This window comes from Lepeophtheirus salmonis, chromosome 13 (assembly GCF_016086655.4).
Source record: "Lepeophtheirus salmonis chromosome 13, UVic_Lsal_1.4, whole genome shotgun sequence".
Classification (NCBI taxonomy): Eukaryota; Metazoa; Arthropoda; class Copepoda; order Siphonostomatoida; family Caligidae; genus Lepeophtheirus; species Lepeophtheirus salmonis.
The window spans coordinates 12,325,915-12,347,218 of NC_052143.2; the positions used below are offsets into that span (position 1 = coordinate 12,325,915).

At 32.4% G+C, this 21,304-nt stretch overlaps 1 protein-coding gene across 1 annotated transcript; it reads left to right on the forward strand.

Moving 5' to 3' along the window:
- The first annotated feature begins 734 nt into the window (after positions 1–734).
- ct (homeobox protein, cut) lies at positions 735–20,525 on the forward strand. Its single transcript, XM_040723209.2, is given in 11 exon segments — positions 735–1,284; positions 11,579–11,833; positions 14,246–14,454; positions 14,862–14,968; positions 15,030–15,998; positions 16,058–16,358; positions 16,361–16,662; positions 16,743–17,038; positions 17,144–17,405; positions 17,476–17,822; positions 18,101–20,525. Coding segments are annotated over 11 exon segments (4,239 nt in total). The 5' UTR covers positions 735–1,182; the 3' UTR covers positions 19,190–20,525.
- Positions 20,526–21,304: the final 779 nt, after the last annotated feature.

The following is a 21,304-nucleotide window of genomic DNA, read 5'->3' on the forward strand; positions in this document are numbered from 1 at the left end:
CTTCCCCTTTCACAAAGGGGGCCTTTCTACTACTACGCGGGAGGAAGTATTAGAAGAATTTATATATAGAATATATGTGTGTGCTTATAAAAACCATTGAGCCTTTCGATTTGATTGGAAAATTTATTGAAATTGAAGAGAGAAAGTAGTGGAGGAGGGGGAAGAAGCAACTGCCTTCTTCCCTTCTTTTCAAAGACGACGACAACTATAGCTATTTGAATACTTAGTTTTGTAGGATAGGTAATAGTACTAATCAAAGGGTTGTCCATCCTTATCTACCGACTTGGCTAACCAATCTAAAAATATATCAAACCTCCATTTACTTCTTGAAAGATTTTGAAGGTTCAAAAAATACAAAGCGAATGATATGATAGTAATATACATATAATTACTATACGCAAAAACTTGAGCGTAAAAATCTGGTCATTAATTAAATGCGTAATCAGCAACTGCCCTGGTATATATATATATATATATATGTATATTCTACAACTCACAACCCATACATATATATACACACTACACATATACATAAATAAATCGGCGGCCGCTTCAAGTTTGAGAAGTATAGAAATAAAAAATCGGCGATATGACGCTTTTTACGAGAGAACGTAAAAAATAAGCGTGCGCGGGCGAGCTTATCCACACGCCTGTTATACTCTGTGTGTGTCTCATTATTATACACACACAAAAAAAGGAAGAAGGAAAAAGAAAAGAAAAAAATACTCCGGCCCGTTCTTGTTTAGTCAGCTTTGAGAGGTATTGATAGTTGGAAGCGAACATTCCTTTTAATAATTTTTTTTAATTGATATTAAAAATCGGTGATGAATTAATTAAATTCAATAATACCCCTCTTCTTCTTTTTCTACTCTACTTTATCATTGAGTGATAACTGTGACATGATTACATGTTTTCCAAAGTTTTCTAGACTCTAGAAGAATCCGGACTTGCTTGGCTTGACTACTTCTGACTTCATACTTATGTACTTATCTCTTTCAAGAGTACCAGTACACACTCAACCTCAAACTACAAGGGAAAAGCACCCTAGTTAATACATACATAGATTGATTGCCTCTCTTCATCGTCTCCCTCCGAATTTCCACCCTTGTGATTTTGTGATCTTTCAAAGAGTTTATCTGCTGCTCACACCAGGAGGAACAAGTCATTCTTTAGTCACGTGTAATGCAGACAGCCATTGGACACGCAAGGATCTTGGGTACTCCAGTATCGAGTAATAATAGTAGCAGTGAGACTCTTGCTCGCATTCAGCATGCTTTACAAAGGGTAAGTTCCTCATTTTATTCATTCTTCTCCTCTACTTGGCTTTGGAATTAATTTACTCTAGTGTAGCTGCGTAGTGTGACGCACCGCGTAGAAACAATGCATAGAGTATGTAAAATACAAGTAGTAATATCCTCATGATACAATGCATAACCACTGAACTTGTTGAGAAGTGAAGAACTCAGGTTGTGCCTGTTTTCCTTTATAGAAACAGCAAATTTTATAAATATCTATTTCTTTATTTGTTGAGTATTACTGCAGTTTTCTTTTGTTCCTTCCTCAATCTCCCCCCAAACACTTTTGACTACATCATAATAATAATAATAGCAAAAAAGATGCAATTTGCTCTTCTCGTCTCCTTGATGAAGAAAAGAAATAGTGAGGCTGGAATAATTAGTGTATAAAAATGCACTAAAGTCATTTCCTGCTTATGCAAATTTCTTCACAGGGATTTTTTGCTAAAGTTTCCCCCTTTTTGTTTGATAAAGAGAAACTTATGAGGAAATAAAGTGTTCCTTCGAAACATGTCTGATTCTATATAATGTGCTAGTAGTCACTCACATGACAAAACATCCGTATAATTAATCTACACATATTATGGTGTTCATTTCGAAGCTGGATTATAGGCCCGTAGACCATGTATTTCCAGTGATCCAAGGAAGGAATAATGAGCAAGTTTAAAGCATGCTCAAAAGTAAAATCATGAAATGAACTCGTTTCCCATGATCCCAATCCCGCCTTGTCTATTTCTCATAAACTATATATTTATATGTCAGAATAATGAGAGTTCAGCTTGCTGGCCTATTGCTTCCAGTCCCTTACATGTATGAACAGCATACACACATATAAACACTCACTCACAAACAACCCATAAGGATCCCCTCTTTTCTATTTAAGTCATACATATGTAAATGATATCGAAAAATATCGAATATCCGCTTCACGAAGGATTTTATATACTATATAATTTATTTTAAATCAGTAAAAAAGGATTTGGATTGTATTTCAAAAAAAAAAAACACACATAGAGGAAAAGGAAAAAAACAAAACAAGATATCTAACAACTGTAATTATAAATATATACAATATACACGTATTTTAGGTGTACTCTCATATTGATTCAGTATGACGTCATTCTCATTAATAATGATTAAAATAATAGTCATATTATTAGGAACAACGAATCATTCCACCCTTCTATACATTATTTTTTTGTACAAACTATAAAACCTCTTTAGTATATAATATATATATATATATATAAGCGATACAGGTGAATGGTTTCTTAATCATTCCCCGTCTCTATTCATCATCGTCATCATGTTTGTCTTCATCACCGTACTTGGTTGTGTACCTGTCCAGAAAATATATTACTATTATAAGTTATATGAGGTTATAGGGATGGTGGTATAGTAGTGGGGTAAGGGAAGGGGGTTGGTTCAGGCAGCAGCGTCCTACACATATTATTTTTGTAGATACGTACTCGACATCATAACATTAGATTTGTTTTTTTGGCGTAAAACAAACATGACGTCACATCCGTAGACGTACGTTAAGATGGGTAACGATTCATATTCTATATCTTTTTATTGTTATTATTGTTTTTTACCTGATGATTGGTTAATAGGGAGGAGGAAAAGGGGTGTGATTTTTGGTGTATATACAGTTGTGAAAACGTAGGTGATTATTCTATGCATGTATATGTGTATTTTAAACCTACCCCTATCTATAGAATTAGTAATGCTCTGTCAACTTGAGCTCCATTGAGTCGTCGAGTCCCTTTTTACATTATTAGAAAAGGAAACAAAAAAAAAAAAAAAAACACGGAAAAATTAAGTAGTGTCCACTTATTAATTTATATTCAATTATATACATTTAGTGTGTAGTTTAAAGGTATTATACATATTTACCTACTTTCCATGCCATAATATTTTGTGAGAATTTATTTTCTTTTTTGCCTTTTGAGTAGTAGCTGTGAGATTGTGCAATTCGATAAAAAAACTGTGTTATTTACTGTGATAATCACGGTCTTATTATTAGAGTAATTCACCATTAATACAGCCGATGCATCATATTCCTAAAAAAATAACTAGGGCCCTTTGGACCATCGGTGATTACAATTCTGATACTTATATAAGATTAACCTTATTAAAAACTCTGATTAATAAGAAAATCTCATAGGGAGAACTATGCCAGAAATACCAAACATCATTTGATGAGGTTTATTTTGTTACAAATCCGGCCTACTCTGTAAAACATTATGAAATTGACTATTTGGTTTGTTTATTTGGAATTAGAAAATGGGACTCACTATATGTTTGACACGAGACTTATCATTGAATCCCCATGCCCTTGTATTAGCCAGTTGATGGAGTAACAAAGTCCTTTGGATAACGTACATAGATAGATAGATACCCCTTCGTTTTAATTTATGAAATAAATGAAATGACTCATACTCATATGTTATGTACATTCATTCTACGACAGCATTTTTCACAAATCAATATCCTTCTTTTTGATGATCGCTGCCACTGATGCTGCTCATTCATTAAGGAGAGGGGGGACTCACTCCTCCTACATACACCCACTGACGAGGACTGATATCAGTAGTAAACAGTCAGCCATTTCATAAATATACACACATATATACGTACTCCTATTAAATTTCCCCTTTTTCGTTCTTTCTTTCTCTCTCTTTTTACTAATTAGAAATTCGGTGATTAAAACATCTCATTCCCCCCTCCCCACTCACTCACTCACTCCTCTCCTCTGTTAGCTTTCACTTCCCATTTGGAATATTTTCAAAAAAAAAATTTGTTATATAATAATTAAAAAAATTCTTATATCAAAAAAAAAAAAGAAAAAAATTGAAAAAAGCCCATTGAGTACGTGATCTGGATACAAATTCATTTTTTCTTCCTCCTTGATCAGTATCGTCAAAGAGCCAAAAGAGAGAGAGAGAAGCGATGAATTTGGGTGGATGGAAAAAGCATCATCTTCTATCGTCGTCTCCTTTCATTATTATTACTCCCCCTCAAATCCTCCCCCGCTGATTTTTAAAAAACAACAATATATTTTAAAAATAATAGGAGAAAGAACAAAAGTCTCCCCTTTTTATATATATAATATGTATATATGAATAATATGGTTGTTGTACAGAATAAATAAAAAACACAAACTCCTATTGATTTTTCGTATGTTCATAATTCTGAAGATAAACTATAATATATTACTCATATGTAGTTAAGAGTAATAATACCTTGAGAAACGATTACCTCAGCCACATACAACTTTTTATTGAAATAATGCGAATAACACGTTCATCCATTTACTATTTATTTTTTACAAAATAAAATACTTTACTTTGTAGAAACATGAAATAAAAAATCCACATAGAGTCCACTTTTTTTTGTTTTGTTATCAACTTTGTAGGAATATCTGAGTCTGATTTAAAAAGTCCAAAGTTCCCCTTTTTGTATAGGTACAAATCGTAGGCTAACACCAATTTTTTTTTTATTCATGTTTCTTTTTAAATTGATTTGGCATTGCTTTTCAAATCAATACGGATATATGTACTCGAGGGGAAAAAAACAATAATATCACAAAGAAACATACAAACAATACTGAATAATTGAAGTAAATATTAAATTTTAACTTCGTAAAAATTTAATTGTATTATATTATTTATATAAGTCTCCAAAAATTGAGGTTTTATATATATATATATACTTTGGATTTAAAGCAATTAACACTTCACCTATAGTCAACTATTTATCTGAGAAATAGCAGTTTCCTTTTCCAGATTTGATCGTAGAGGTGTTTTTTTTTTTTTTTTTGGAGGAGGAGGCAACAATATTTTGCCCAAAATATTTCTTTTATTTTTTATTAATCTTATTCAGAAAGGTCAAAAATTTCCCCTACTTACCTTACCACTTGTCCGAATAGGCGCAGTGGGTAATAATTACCCCTATCATAGAATTTTGGACACATGGAATAATTAAGCATCCTTTTTTCTACCTTTATTCCTTGAAAGAATTGAGGAAAAACTGACGTCGGATATTTTTTTCCCCTTCAATCAATCACGTGATTATTCCAGGTGTTTAAAATCCTTGCCCCGATATACCATCTAATTACCCAATTATTGATAAATTCGCCTCCTTTTCCTCTGAGTAATAGTATTTTGACCAAGAAGCTCGGTCCAGAAACGAATTCAACTTCTGTGTTTGAACGTATTAATATATAATTTTAAAAATATCCTTTATTTAAAGTCATTCGTTATTTTTGTATCATGAAATAGAAATATATATAAATATAAAAGACTGGAATGTGTTGCAAAAAACCTATTTATCACAGACTACAATTAAATATTAAATATACTTTAATTATTACCTTACAAAATAAATAATTATTTTTAAAATGATAAAAATAATCATTTTATGAGGCAGTATTAATAACATTTCGATAAGAGTTATATTTCATAATATTTAGGCTCAATCCCTCGCCTTAATGTTATTATTATGATGAGCCTAGCAGCTGTCTGCAAGACCAACATTAAAATATAATGTAAACACACACACACACAAGATATTTTTGACAGGGTGTTTTTTCTTCTCAAAATTTAGTGGGGGGAAGAAAGATGATGGGTTGAGTTTACCTTATTTCTCCCTCTTTCTTAATTAGTCACATGTTCTTCTTTCTACATACATATTAGAAGAAAACACATTTATTTACAACTAAAAAAATCATTCTTTGCTATGAAAAAAAAAAATAATAATAATAATGTCATGCAAGCCTTTTTTCGTTGCTCCCTCATTTTTGTTAATCAACTTACATATACATTATATATATATTTAGAGTTAATTTTCAGTATCGAAAAAAAAAAAAAAGTAGTAATAAAAAACAACACAAATTTACGACGGGTTTTTCAACCACCCTTTTAAAAGCTACGCTTTTTTACTCAGTACACACACACATTCATATTTGCTCTCTTTCTAATCATATGGACTGACTGACTCTTCTTATCATCATCAGTCACACAAACAACTTTGCTAATTAATTTCCTTCTCTATTGATATGCTCATGTGGTGTGTTGTACAAGTTATTATGCAAATTGTACAACATGAATAAATAATTTAGAATACTTTTAATGAGAATAGTGCAATAATTCATTATTGTAGAATATGGATAGCTGATTAATTAAGGAAGTAATTGAGTAATAATTTATATTTTGTTTCAATGTGTCCATTATAAATCCTTTTATATACGTGTTCTGTATAAGTTACAACCAACATACATATAAGATGAAAGATTTACAATACTTTAGATGAGTGTAATGCAATGATTGTAATTACCGTCCATTTTAATAAAAATTGACATTCTCAAAGTTCAAATGTCCACAGGAATTTTACTCATAAGTCCATCATAAAAGTGTAATAATAATAGGTCAAAATGAAAACATTGCATCAAGTCATAGTTGATAAATATAATGACTGATGATATACGATATATTGTAGATAGAAAAAGGCGGGCTACCACCTTTATGATGCGTGTAGACGCAATTTATGTAGAAGAACTGAGCATATTATAATCTCTTAAGCTTCAAAAACTCTCAGGGTAAGTAATTCCCCTGGTTCCAGAATATAATGTACAATGACATTTTCACTCCGACAAAAAAAGATGGATTTTAAATCGCAAAACTTTTTGATTTTGATAAAGAGACTTATTGAGGTTTGAAGATTATAATATGCAAAGATTTTGTACATAAATTGCGTGTACATGCATGATAGATGTGGAACCCTCTTATAGGTGTTATAAAACCTAATAAATGCAACAAGTACTATCTGTAAATACAAAATTATAACCCGTACACAACTTATAGATTTATCAGTGTCTTAATAACCCTTTTGTTATTAAGAGGCTAATTGGCGTGACTACAGGGGCGTCCTTAGCTTTTTACTAAATTTTTTTATGGTGAGTAGGAAAAAAAATACGCAAAAATAGAAGTAATTTTGTTTTTAAAGAATTATTTTCTTAAAAAGAGGTCATTCAGAATTATGCAACTGAGCAAAAAAATTTCATATTTGAATTTATTTTAAATAACTAAGGATTTTTGATTTGATTTTCGAAGAAATATGATATTTGAAATTTCATTTTTGAAACTTTTTTCCAGAAAATTTAATTTTCTGTAAATTGACATGGATTTTTGAATTTTTTTTTCGGTAGCTATGGTTTTTGAAAAAATTTCGCAAGCTTAGTAAAATTCTACAGATTCCCCTGGACTATGAATGACTCAACATTAAAAGGCCCATAAATACTACAACAGAAAAAAATATTGGGGTCGTCCTATATGTATTTGATTGTATTAGGACTTTAGTAATTATATTGAAAACTCATAAATAAGTTCGAAATTTGTCAACCATGGCTTCTTTTCCTCTTTTTCTATATGTATACTAAATATAGAAGTTTATGCATAAGAGGTTAGTCGCCTATTTCGAGCTTTCCTCTTCCTTATTATATTTATATATATAATGATAATACTTCCATTCATTAATTAGCAAGTATTGATTTCTACGCATTGTTTAATAATTAACTACTACCTATATAAAAAGGGGGGAAGTTTCTCTTATTTTTTTCATATTTTTTCCTCACTCCATTCCCTCCCCCCTTTTATGTATATATGTATATAAAGGGGGAAATATGTCGTTTATCAACCACAAAAATTGACAGAATTTATATATCCATTTTAACATTAAATATATAATTAATGTACTTTTATATATTATTATAATAATAATGATACCAGATTTGTCAACGCAACCTATTATAAAATTGTATTGTATATGATAGTTATTTTTACTTATAAAAAAATAACATCGAAGAGAGAGTATTATGTAAGAATTGATCCTTTGATAAATGATTATTATATTATTATTTAGGAGGCGGGGGGAGGGATGATATAGAAATGGGTCCATTAAACCAACAGCTGTTGTGACTGTCTTTTTCTTTATATTTATCCTCATTTATCTTACTTTTTCTCTTATTTCTTATTGATGTTTGACTTTTGAGACTTGCTCCATACAATATACAAATAAAAAAATTCAAAAAAATATAAATATGTACAATCAGGGATGTACACCAGGGGGTGGGGGGTTAAAATCTCTCCAAATTAAGGCGGTCTTGATCAAGAAAAAATCATCAGTTTGTAAGAAGAATGTATAATAGAAAAATTGGGTCAAACAAAATTTTGATAGGATAAAAAAATTGGGTTGATTAATTCAGGTCCGAGGAAGAAAAAAAATATCTTAAAATTACATTTTATACGTCATGTACGTACCTACTAGTGTTGCAATTCGATATGAGACCAAATTTTTTTTAAGGGGTTCGGGTTTAAGGGATTTTTTTATACGGATCTTGATCGAAATTTGAACCGTTGACCGATATTTCAATGTGGTTTTATTTCTTTTCTAAGAAAAAACGTCAAAAATCAGGAGTGTCTGCAGGTATGGCAAAAATTTCAAAACTTGAGGGGATGGCAAAATTATTGATCTGGAAGAAAAAATGATCAGAAAAAAAATTGGACAAATATTTTTTTTTTAGGCATTATTTTTTCTAAAAAAAAAGGTATTTCATCAAATTGTGGAGTAATCATTTTAATTCATGATTTTTTTAAGAAAAAAAAAATATAGAATCCTGCGGACACCCCCGAAAATGACGTGGGACTGGGTAAAATAATGATTAGTTTTTAGTTTACCAAATTTTATTTCGAGGTCAGTCTATGCCGAATTTTGTACTGAATAAGTTAAAATTATAAGGATTTCCAGACAGAACTCCCAACCCTAGTATGTTTTATAGAATTTTTACATATGTATACTAAAAAGTATTAGAATAATAATTCCGATTAATATTATAGATTCCACTTGTTTATTTAGCCTGATCAGGACTTTGTAGGATTTCTTCTTTGATTTAGTGAAGCCAAATAAATAACATGACTTAAGAAGATTTCATTATTTGAAAAATATATATTCATTTTTGTTATTTTATCTGTATTATTTGTACTATCAATAAGTATGAAACAGATTATTTAAACAGCATATGTATCTTGCGATAATACCCTACATAAGTTGTACATAAAAACAATAGTTGTTTTTTATTCTTCCCTGATTGATCTCTCCATACAGGTAATATAGGAAAGTATTTTAATTGTATGTATATTTAGAATATGAGTGTTATATCAGCATAATTCAATCATCAACTACTTTAAGAATATATATATATATATTTGAAAAAAGAGAGAGAGAAAAAATTAAGAATATATGACATTTAGACTCAAATGTAAATGTATCTTTCATTATTCATCATTTAAATACCGTATGTCCATATATGTATGTATATGATAGAATCATCACCGGTTTAAATACATAGAAACAATCACTCAAATTTTGGATTCTGTCTGCCGAGCTCTCCACCCTTCCTACCACATATGTTTACATACTAATTGATTGCCTATGCACAAGCAAATATATACCTACGTAAAGAAAGCATTTGTCAAGGTTTTGAATGTTTTCTAATCATGATTTACTGTATAGACTAATTTATATAGTATAGATGTGTGTGTGTGTATGTAGTTGCATTTAAAATACGAGCGTTCCTCTCCCCTCTAAAGCAAAGTCGAAGAAAGACTTGGCAAAATGAAAATCATTAAGTGTAAATAATATGGGTACATTAATTACATTTCTTGTTGAGTGGAATGGGCTATGAGGGGTGTATAAAAGTTATAGGTAAGTCCAATCATTAGCATGAGAAGGAAATTGATGAACAATAGGCGGAGTGTGAATGATAGATAACTCATTTTCAACTTTTACTTTGTATGTCCGCTGTACAAGTAGGGATATATGAACAAATTGCAACTTGTATAAGCAGATTGTACAAGTTGATCCCTCAAAATTTGATGAAGCATTTTATATGAATGCTTTGAAACGCTTCTACTAAGCATAAAGCAATTAAATCATTCATGGGGTAATTTTTGAATATTTTGAAGAAAATGACTATTTGATTATAGGTATTCTGTCCATATTTAAAAGGTCAAAATACCATAGTTGACCGATTTGAACAATTAAAAAGGGGTTATGAGACGTAGAAATTACAGCTAGTACAATTAGTTTGTACAAGTTGCTACTTGTACACAAGTTATTTAAATATATAGGTATATATATATATGAGTGTATATTTTATGATGTTTTTCTAAATGCCAAATATTTGAACTAATTTTGTTCCCTATACATATGTTTGAAAAAAAAACAGCATTTCTGGGTGAAATATCACTAATACTTCTTTAAAAAAAATAAAAACAATAATAATAGTAAGTAAATAACTTAGGCTTGGCTTTTTATAGTCAATTTTCCTCTTTTTCTTTTCGTTCTTTCGTCTTCTTTCTCTTCATTGAACGATTTATAATAATAATAATATTCATATATATATATATATATAAAATACGTATATGAAAAACATATACCGTGCGTTAATAATAGATGTATGTATACAATGTTGGAAAAAACGTATAAATATTTTTTACCCATTATTGTGGAGTATCAATTATAAAGGGCATCATTCTCATACCTGGGGTTTCTTTTTGTTCATCAGCATAGCATGGGTATCAGCCTATAAGAAAATTATCTTTTTTCTTTCTTGTTATTATTTTTCCTTATAGAAGAAGGATGGTGATCTTATCAAAGCACGAAATTTCTCCCTTTGAATAATAATAATAATCATAATCATAGTGTTGTTAATAAAAATAATATTTTGGGAAAAAGAGATTCACGAAAACTCTATAAAAACACCACCCTGTGCCTTTGCCTTTATAGGTACACACACACACACACATCTATAACAATATTATATATATATATAATAGCTGAAGGGGTCATAGAAGTTTGTTGTGTATATGTGCTTGTGTCTAGCAACTCGGCTCTATCTACCTGGAGCGCCCGCTCAAAACAGATAAAAATGGTTCTTACAAATAAAAAAACCATTTTTTTTTATATCGAAACAACCAAATAACCAATCAGAGAACTACTCAATAATTTATGGGACGGGAAATAAGTCATCAATAGGGAGTGAGTATGTGAGGAGAGAAGAGGGAGCATGAAAGACCTCATAGCAGCCCCGCGTATAGACTAGCAAATACAACTCTTTTTATTTATTTTAATTAGACTCTACGTGTGTTTAAGACTTGAATACTATTATTATTTATGTGTTAAATATTGGTGATCCAACTTTTCCTTCATTATTTATTTTGCAGCGAACATCCTTTAGTGAGCAGACCATGGACAATAGTAGTAGTAGTAACAGTATTCGCAACTCATTTCTAAGTGATTCTCCAGGAGCTGTCGTCGTCGTGAGTGAAAAGGAAAAGGAACAGCGTGGAGAGCTCGGACTTTGTACAAACAACATGCCAGACTTTGACGAATCTCCTTCATCTCCAAAGTCATCATCAAATAAAAGTAATAATGATGAAATGAAACAAATGCAGCATTCAGACGAAGATTCGTCTCAGGTAAATAAATCCCTTTTTTCTTCTCATGTTCTTTACATACATTTGAGTACGTATGTATGTACTCATTTATAAGTCATCCAACATAATATTATTACATATTGAGTCTCCTCCATGAGAGTGGGGAAAAAGTCAAAGGAAGGAAGGAAGGAATAATAAAAATTAAATAAAAAAAGCGCGCTTCATTCTTTTTCTAGTTATATTTTCAACCTTTCCAATCACCCATTTAAGAAAACGAACGATTTTTGATTGGACAAGAAAGGAAAAGGAGGAATTTTGTGTGTTGTATTGGCCGATCGATTGATTTTATTGACAGTCTCTCCCTCTTTCCTTCTCTTGTGTGTGTGTGTGTGAGCAAAGGGAGAGGTGTGTTGTTGTTGTAGTAGTAGTAGTGGGAGGCAAAGCAAAGTAAGGCCTTCAAGAAAGGAAGAAGAGAGTAATATATATATATATATATAAAGAGACTCTTCGTCTTCTTTCTTTATCCAATCAAAGAGAGAAAATGGAGTAATAGTTGTAATAGTAAGTCTAAGTTGTTGTAATATTTGGTTCACAATAAGAAAGAGAAACTGTGTTTTCTTCCCCAGAACACAGTACCTGAATCTTCTTCTTCATTTCTCTCTCTCTCTCTCTTTCCGAAGTAATCTAAATAATATTGACAAAAAGAAAAGGGAAAAAAACAAACAAAAACGGGAGCATCCAATCAGTATGCTTGTCATCTTACGGTTACACCACCACTATCCCCGGTCACTTGACATTTACCAGACTCTCATCTACAATATTTGATGCTGATGACGGTTTCCTCATACACATATATAATAGATATGTGCTGCTGACTCCTGAGTTAACACAAAAACAACTTTGAACAAAATCATTCTCCAAGAAGGAATGTTTAATATTATTCCACTCGAGTATGACCTTGCAATTCAAATTGATGGGACGAGTTGAGATACCTACGAATAATAATATTTATATCTAATTTAAAGCCTTCATTGATCCATGATACTTAATTAACTGAAAGGAAATTGATTCTCTTTGAAATTGTCTCTAAAATTTTGTTAGCAGTAAGATATTTCCCTTGAAAACAATATATTCACATTAAATTACTTTGATTAATTGAAGAAGGCTCTCGATTTGAGGTAGGCTCTTGACTAATGAAATAATGAATACTTGTATTTTTAATAAAATATTAAGTAAAGTATTCCGGGCGATAGATAAACAGAAATTGATTGATACATTTTGCATGTAGATTGAAAAATTCTTACTTAGTAAACTAATTAATCTACTGCCTGTAATGGGTTAATTTAGCCAAGATATCGTCTTTCAAATAAAACATAAAAACCAATATTTTTTTTCACTGAGGGCATTTTTCAGCCCTATGTATGATGAGTCGTCAATCATTTTCAGCCCAATAAAATAAATGCTAAAATCAGCAAATAACAAAATTAAATTAATTCATTGCGACGAATATTTTTTGTTACTTTTATTACAATTGACAATGGGTTTCATCAGATTAGTCTGTTTATTGATATTAAAAACAGACGATAATTGTTAGGTCCAGTACATACTCAGGACAAGTCTTATCAGTCCTTGGGACTAGTCCTTAAGACTGTCAGTACTAGAACTGATCTAGGGTCCTTGGAACTGATTTAAAAAAAAGTTGAGTGGTGCCATCAAAGACCAAACTGTATAAGATTTATGACTGATATGCAGGACTCCAGTCTAATTGAGGGCTGATACAACACTGGAAATTAATCGTCCAAGATTATAAAAAGTATCATTTAGACTATATTTGGATAAAAACCCTTCTAGCTTGCTTTTATGCAAAAGAATCTATGTCAATACAAGCAAGGATCTTGCTTCTTTCAACTTTCTAAACCTGATTATTTTTCTAATATATGTAGATTATAAGAAAAATGATAAATATATAATAAGTATCGAAATTGATTCCCCCTCATGCAGGAACATTTAGCTAGTCCATTGTTTATTTTAATTAAACCTTCTCATAAAAAACTTTTTTTTCATTTTCTCTCTTTGGCATATTAATTGAATTGTGTGTGTGTATAGATTACTATTCAGCCTCTGCTTCCCCCCGTCTCATCTTCTACATATTTCTTCCCTCATATTATACATACAATGAATATTCAGATGTTTTACTAATTAAAAAAAATTAGATACTGCATATATTAAATATCATCATAGCCATCTATTTATCGTTCAATAAACCCAAAGTTTTTGTTTTCCCCCTTCTCCCTTCCATCACCCCTTTTTGAATTATACAATATAAAATATGGATACATTTTCACTCATTTTAATCAAACTGTCAATTTCATTATTTTACATATATTTAATTTTCTGTTTCTTTTCTTTTTTCCCCCTCCCATCCATAATGATATATTTATTGATGGTTTTCAGAATTTTGAGAATGTGGATAAATTGTTGTCTTGTCCTGAGAAGTTGGGAGTGGCAGAGCTACACCGGACCCTGGAGAGATTTCGTAAACAATCTGAGGATACCATACAAAAGTTGAAGCAAGAGTCAGAGGATGCTTCTCGAACCATTGAGAAACTTCAACAACAGCTTCAACAACAATCCGACTATGAAAACCTCAAGCAAGAGATTCAGTAAGTTTGTCTCTTTTTCCCCCTTCTATTTCTACCTTTAAATATAGAGGTATGTATGTATGTATATTCAAAATATGAACATTTTATGTACATATGATTTTTTTGTGAGATGAAAGAGAAAGGGAAAAAGACGCATATTTTTCCCCGGAAAAATATATTTTCTTCTTTTTTATAAATCAAAATTTATGAGGCGATACGGATAGAAGTCATTCGTATGATTTTTTATCAATGTACATAATATGTTCTTTTTATAACTGTACGACTCAAACACCACATATTATTACGCCCTGCCGCTCTTATCGGCTTTAGGCTCATCCTACCTCCCTATATATCTTTCTTTGTCTTTGTAAAATGAAAAGATGTTTCACTGATTTTGTACTTATCTATACCCTACTGCTTTATTTTAGGATGTTGAAAGGAGGCATCGGCGCTAATTCAATAGAAATGATACTTTTAGAAAGAGCAAAATCGTTGCAGGCCAATCCAGCTCTAAAAGCTTTTGCAGATTTGCAAGGTAATAAATGCCTTGTGGCAAGAGTTATTTGATTTAACCCCTGGTTATTATTTGATTGCAGGTTCTCCCTTTAGTGGCCTGGCTAACCGACATCCTCTATTTCCACCCATACCTGGCATGGACTCACTTGGAGGCTTCATGAATGAAGACGTAATGCACCAATGGAAGAGATCTCTGGAGCAACAAGCAGCCCTTCTTAGTCCCCAAGGGACAACACCCTCATCTCGAGGACTCATTAACCCTTCTTCCTCTCCGGCCCCACTACGTCTCTCCAATACTCCTCTCACTCCTCCATCCTCAGCACAATGTGGATTCCCTCTTGCTGCATCACCTCCGAATAACGGAAGATCCCCTTCTTCTCCAGATCACCACCATCACCATCCTTCTTCAATCAATGACCTTATTCGACCCTCAGTCTCACCTGTCACCAACGGAGGTGGAAATTCATCCAAACCCGCATCTGAAGATGGAGGCGACGGAGGTAACAGAATAGGAAGTCCATCCTCGGTTCCACCCATCTTTAAAATGGACACAGACTCTTCCTCCACTTCCTCACCGAATAATAGTAATCACAACAACAACAACAACGGCGTATGTCTTCCCTTTCCAAATCAAATGTCATCTCTACCCCTCATCATGCCTCAAATGATGTCTTCGAATAGAATCCCAAAATCAGACCCTATGGAAGCTAGGCTACAAGATATGTTGCGCTACAACATGGAAAAGTATGCCGGGCAGGCATTGGACACATTAGGGACTTCAAGAAGAGTCCGAGAACTCTTATCAGTCCATAACATTGGACAAAGATTATTTGCCAAATACGTTCTAGGACTCTCACAGGGAACGGTGAGTGAGTTACTTTCCAAGCCAAAGAGCTGGGAAAAGCTTACTGAAAAGGGACGGGACTCATACAGGAAAATGCATGCTTGGGCATATGATGAACAAGCTGTTCTTCTTCTCAAAACTCTCATCCCTCGGAAAGGAGAGCTAGTGAGGCCTCCCTCAAGTGCAGCGGCAATACTAATGAAAGGTAAGACAAATTGGGGGTTCATTCAATGGAATAGGGATTTAACTCCTTCAATTTAATAGATCAAAGTGCCATGAGATCCTTTCCTTATGGTGGTGGACCATCAAATGATGGGTCGGATGATAGGATTACAAAGATCCTTCATGATGCCAACAAAGCCATGGGAAAAGATCAACCAATTTTAAATCATTCTTCCGGAGGAGAGGAGACTCTGCAGTCAGCACAAGAGAGAATGTCAAAGATTTACCAAGAAGAGCTGGCTCGCTTAATGAATCAAGGAGGAAAGGACTTGATGAACCCAGCTTCACTTTTTCCTTTGGGGGAGCAGCTGCAGCAGCAGGGGGACTTTTTTCTCGCGGTGGAGTAAATCCTCTGGCTCCCGGAGGTCCTAGTCCACAAGAAATCCAAAGAGCTATGGATATCTATCAACAAGAATTGGGGCGTATCCAACAAAATGCATTCGCAGCAGCTTTGAATGCTCAAAATGGTGGAAGCAACAACAATAATAACAATATTCATAGCAAAGAACACCAAGAGGAAAGTATTCCACCCACATCCGGAACTCCTCCTACAATGACAGTTGTGTCATCTGCTGAAACATCCCCGAGCATCAAATTAGAGTCCAAGAATATGGACTCTGAAGACTCCTCGTCCCAAACTGGCCTGAGTAAGTGTACACATTTATTTGCTTATGCATCTATTGTAATTTCAAAAATGATGATCCCGTGTGTCTTTTATGAATTGCAGCAGCGAAAGGATCCTCACTTTTCCCAAATCTACCACCAAATACTGGTATACCAAATCCCACATCAGGATCTGCAAGTCCAGTGTCAGGCTTACCTGGCATTGAATCCATTTCTGCGGTTGCTGCTCTCAGCCCACTACAAAGAATGGCATCTATCACCAATTCCCTTGTGACTCAACCCCCACAAACTGCTTCATCCTGTGGCAACTCTCGACCAAATAGAGCCATCTTACCACCTATCACTCAGCAACAATTTGATAGATTCTCACATTTGAATACTGATGATACAGTTCGAAGGGTAAGACATTATTTTGATTTTAATCATAATTATTATTTCCTCATTACAGCCTTATACATATACCATTAACTTTTATTTATTCTACTTTGTCTTCTTCTACCATAGATTCGAGATATCCTTTCCCAATATTCTATCAGTCAAAGATTATTTGGAGAAAATATATTGGGCCTATCCCAGGGTTCTGTATCAGACTTATTAGCCAGGCCGAAACCCTGGCATATGTTGACCCAAAAAGGAAGAGAACCATTTATTCGAATGAAGCTCTTTTTGGAAGACGAGCATGCAGTTCATAAATTGGTTGCGAGTCAATATAAAATTGCACCTGAAAAACTAATGCGGACAGGTGGATACGCAGGATCTCCCATTTGTAAGTAGTACATATTATGGCGAATAATACAAGGCTCATACTAACGATACCCTTTCTTTGGAATATATAGATCCACCCAATTCAAAACAAATGCCAAAGTTACCAGACTTTCCAAAGTCTATAATGGAATCCCCTCTCACAACATCCAATACCTCCAGTTTTCCGGATCGAGTAGGAGGAGAGCTTCATTCCTCTCTTCTAGATCCACTTGCCATTCACCGAAAAATTTTAGCCCAACAACAGCATCAACAACATAAAAATCTTCCAATTCCTACTTCTAATATATCAGCCAGTCCGGGAGGGTTGGTCCCCTCACCAAGCCTCTATGAGATGGCTGCACTTACTCAAGAACTCGACACTCAAGCCATAACCACAAAAGCCAAAGAAGTCCTTTTGGCAAACAATGTAGGTCAAAAGGTAAAATAGTCGCCCTTTCTTAGAGAAAGAGCTGATTCATACATATATTTATAATATCATTGGTGATTGATGAAGCTCTTATTTTCTACAAAATAAAAATATTCTATTGCCCTTAATTCATCATCAATGAATACAAAAATAAATGTATACCTTTTTTTTTCCTAATACTTTACTCTGAAATAAATTATATGTATGTACACATATCTATCTATGTATGTATGTACAATAGAATATAAAATAGTTCAATTTGTTCATTTGTTTATTTTTTATTTTAATAGTTATTTGGGGAAAGCGTTTTAGGACTATCTCAAGGATCAGTGAGTGAGCTGCTCTCAAAGCCAAAGCCATGGCATATGTTGAGTATAAAAGGGCGTGAGCCTTTTATTCGTATGCAACTTTGGTTGAATGATCCTCAAAATATTGAGAAACTTCAACTCTTGAAAAATGAGAAATTAGCCAAACGAAAACGTGGTCTTCCAGGAAGTGGAGACTCTAATTCTGATCGTTCAAGTCCTGCAGATGCATCCGATATGTATCATTCAGGTGCTGAAAGCCCTGGTGGGGGAACTGGAGCAAAGAAGCCACGAGCACTCTTCACTGAAGAGCAAAAAGAAGGACTCAAAGTGGCCTTTGCTCTAGATCCCTATCCTTCCAACTCCACCATGGAGTTTTTAAGTCAGGAACTGAATCTCGAGTCCCGGAGTATTTCCAACTGGTTCCATAACCATCGTATGAGGCTGAAACAACATTTACCTGGTGCCGCAGAGAATTTAGCGCTTCTCTCCGGTAAAGAAGGCGGTTTGGCCTTCGATCCCATTAAGTTTAGACTTTTATTTCATCAAAGATTATTAGATATAACAGGGGCTTCCGGAGAGGAAAGCGTATCTGCTCTCATGAGACAAATGACGACTCAGAGTTGTGGGAGCGGAGGAAACGAAGGTCTAGATCTTCGTCAACGATCTGAGGAACAAAGTGATGAGGATGATGACATAGCTGATAAAGAGTCTTCCGATCATGAAGAATCCTCCTCTCGTTCCAACAATCCTTCTTCCAATATTTCCTCTTCTGTAGGGAGTCGTTCCAGAAGAAAAGCAGCTGCTCCTCAATGGGTTCGTCCAGAATGGATGGAAGACTCACCTCAAGGAGGAAATGATCAGGGTAGCAGCAGTCAGCAAGTGGCGGGTCAGACGTGTCATCCATCTTCCAAAAGTGAAACTATTAATGGTGTCTGTGTTTTAAATAGTTATGCTTTTAATAAAGAATCCAACGAAGATGAATCAATCGAGGATCATCCTCATGAGTCGGACTCCTCTTCTCCCAATAATAATAATAACCATTCAAAAGGTGATGACGAAGATATCAATTAACTGATAATTATCAATCAAATTATACAGTAATATATATTGTATTGTACCACATATAAACAACCTATATATGGATATATGCAAACAAAACAAAGCAAAAACAATATAAATATCTACATATATATTTCCCTCAGTTCCCTCCCTAAAGAAGAATAATAAAAAAAGTGTTGCCAAGCAATTTTACTTTTTAGACAACTATCAGTTTTTTATTTTGTATTTTTTTTTTCTTCTTCATTATGTGATAAGGGAGAAAAATTATTATGGTTATGACAATTATTATTATACATAAATATCATTCTTTGATGCCCCTTCCTTGACCCCTTCCCCACCCCCGCCCCCACAAAAATTATACATCTATTTACATACATACCTTCTACTACATATATATATATCTCTCTTTCAATCATCAATTTTTGACCCCTCTGACAAATTAGTCAATAAATAAACAAATAATGAAAATGTTTTCACAAATTATATAATTAATTCATGTGATACACAAAGGACATCCCCCCTTTACTTACTTACTTACTTACTGAATCATTTAGTTCATTTGCTTACAAATTCAGTATTATTTTTTTGTTAATTCTTCTTAATCATTTGTTGTATCAACCCAGTGCTATTTGTTTGTTTTTTTTCTTCGTTTATTATTCATTTATTTGAAATCCGCAGAGAAAAAAGTAACGAGAAAAATCAATATGACCCAACCTGGTGCATGGAAATTATATTTTAGTTTTTTTTTTTACTTTTATTTAGTTGTTATCATTCATAATTAAGATATGATGATGCTTTGGCGGCGGAAAACTACTCACTTCCAAAGTTAGTAAATTATAATCAATCCCGGTTTTTTTACTCAATTCAAACTTACACACACACATTCAGATTTAAATCAAATGTATAAAAAATCAAGTTTAAAAAAATTTAGAATCCCATTAAATTTATTATTATTATTATTATATTTAAATAGTCCATGTATATTCAAAAATTGTAAAAAAAAAACACAAAAAACCATTGTTAAAACATATGTAAAATAAGAATTAAAAGCTGTGACTCTTTTAATGTCCGGTAAGTTTTTTATTATGATTAATTATTATTATTATGTTATTTTTTGAATTACCCTTTTTATATATATGCATACACACATATATATATATATATATAATATTCTCCTAAGATCTCTGATTTTTTTTAAGAAAAAAAATTGAAAATTGTAGTATGAAAAAAATTCATTTAAAAAAATCAATTTTATTTCTCACTAGCTTCTATATAAATATCATTTTACAAAATACATTTATTACATCATTCTTCACTAATAATAATAAAGCCATAAAGGAAAAAAAAATATTTTACATCTTGTTAATTAATTAATTATAGGTCCATCTCTCATTAATATGCATCCATAGAATTTTTAGAGGCGTCCGCAGGATTATATGTATATATATATTTTTTTATTTTGGGGAGGTAAATTCTTAATATTAAATTTTTGGAAAAAAATTACAAAAATATATTAATTTTTTGAAAATGTTTTTTTTTTTGAAAAAAACAATCTAAAATCCAAAGCTATTGACAAAAAAAAAAAATTCCTGCGAAAAATTTCCAAAAACCATAACTATTTAGAGAAAATTTAATTTTTTGGAAAAAAACTTCAAAAATTAAATTCCAAATATGACATTTTTTGGGGAAAAATATCAAAAATTCAATGTTATTTACAGAAAATGTAATTTTTTGGAAATAAATTTCAAAAAGTAAATTTTTGAGACAAAATTTCAAGAATTCACTGCTATTTCGAATAAATTTAATTTTTTTGGAATTTTTTTTTCAAATATTGGTGTATACTTTGCCCAAATGAGGAAAAACATTTATATTTCAAATAAAAGAATCCACAGCCTCTCCAGTCTACCCCCTGAAGACGCCTCTGATTATAGACTCATGGAATAATCATCCATGTAGCTTGTTAAATTGTTTCTCACACTATTTCCCTCTTGAAGGAATTGAGTAAAAAATGAAGTTGACTATTTTCTCCTTTTTTTTTTTCAACATTTACTCCTGTTATATTGCCCCATGTGGGAATAAAAACTCTTTGTGATCATTTCAGCTCTCTAGAATTCCATAATATAGCAA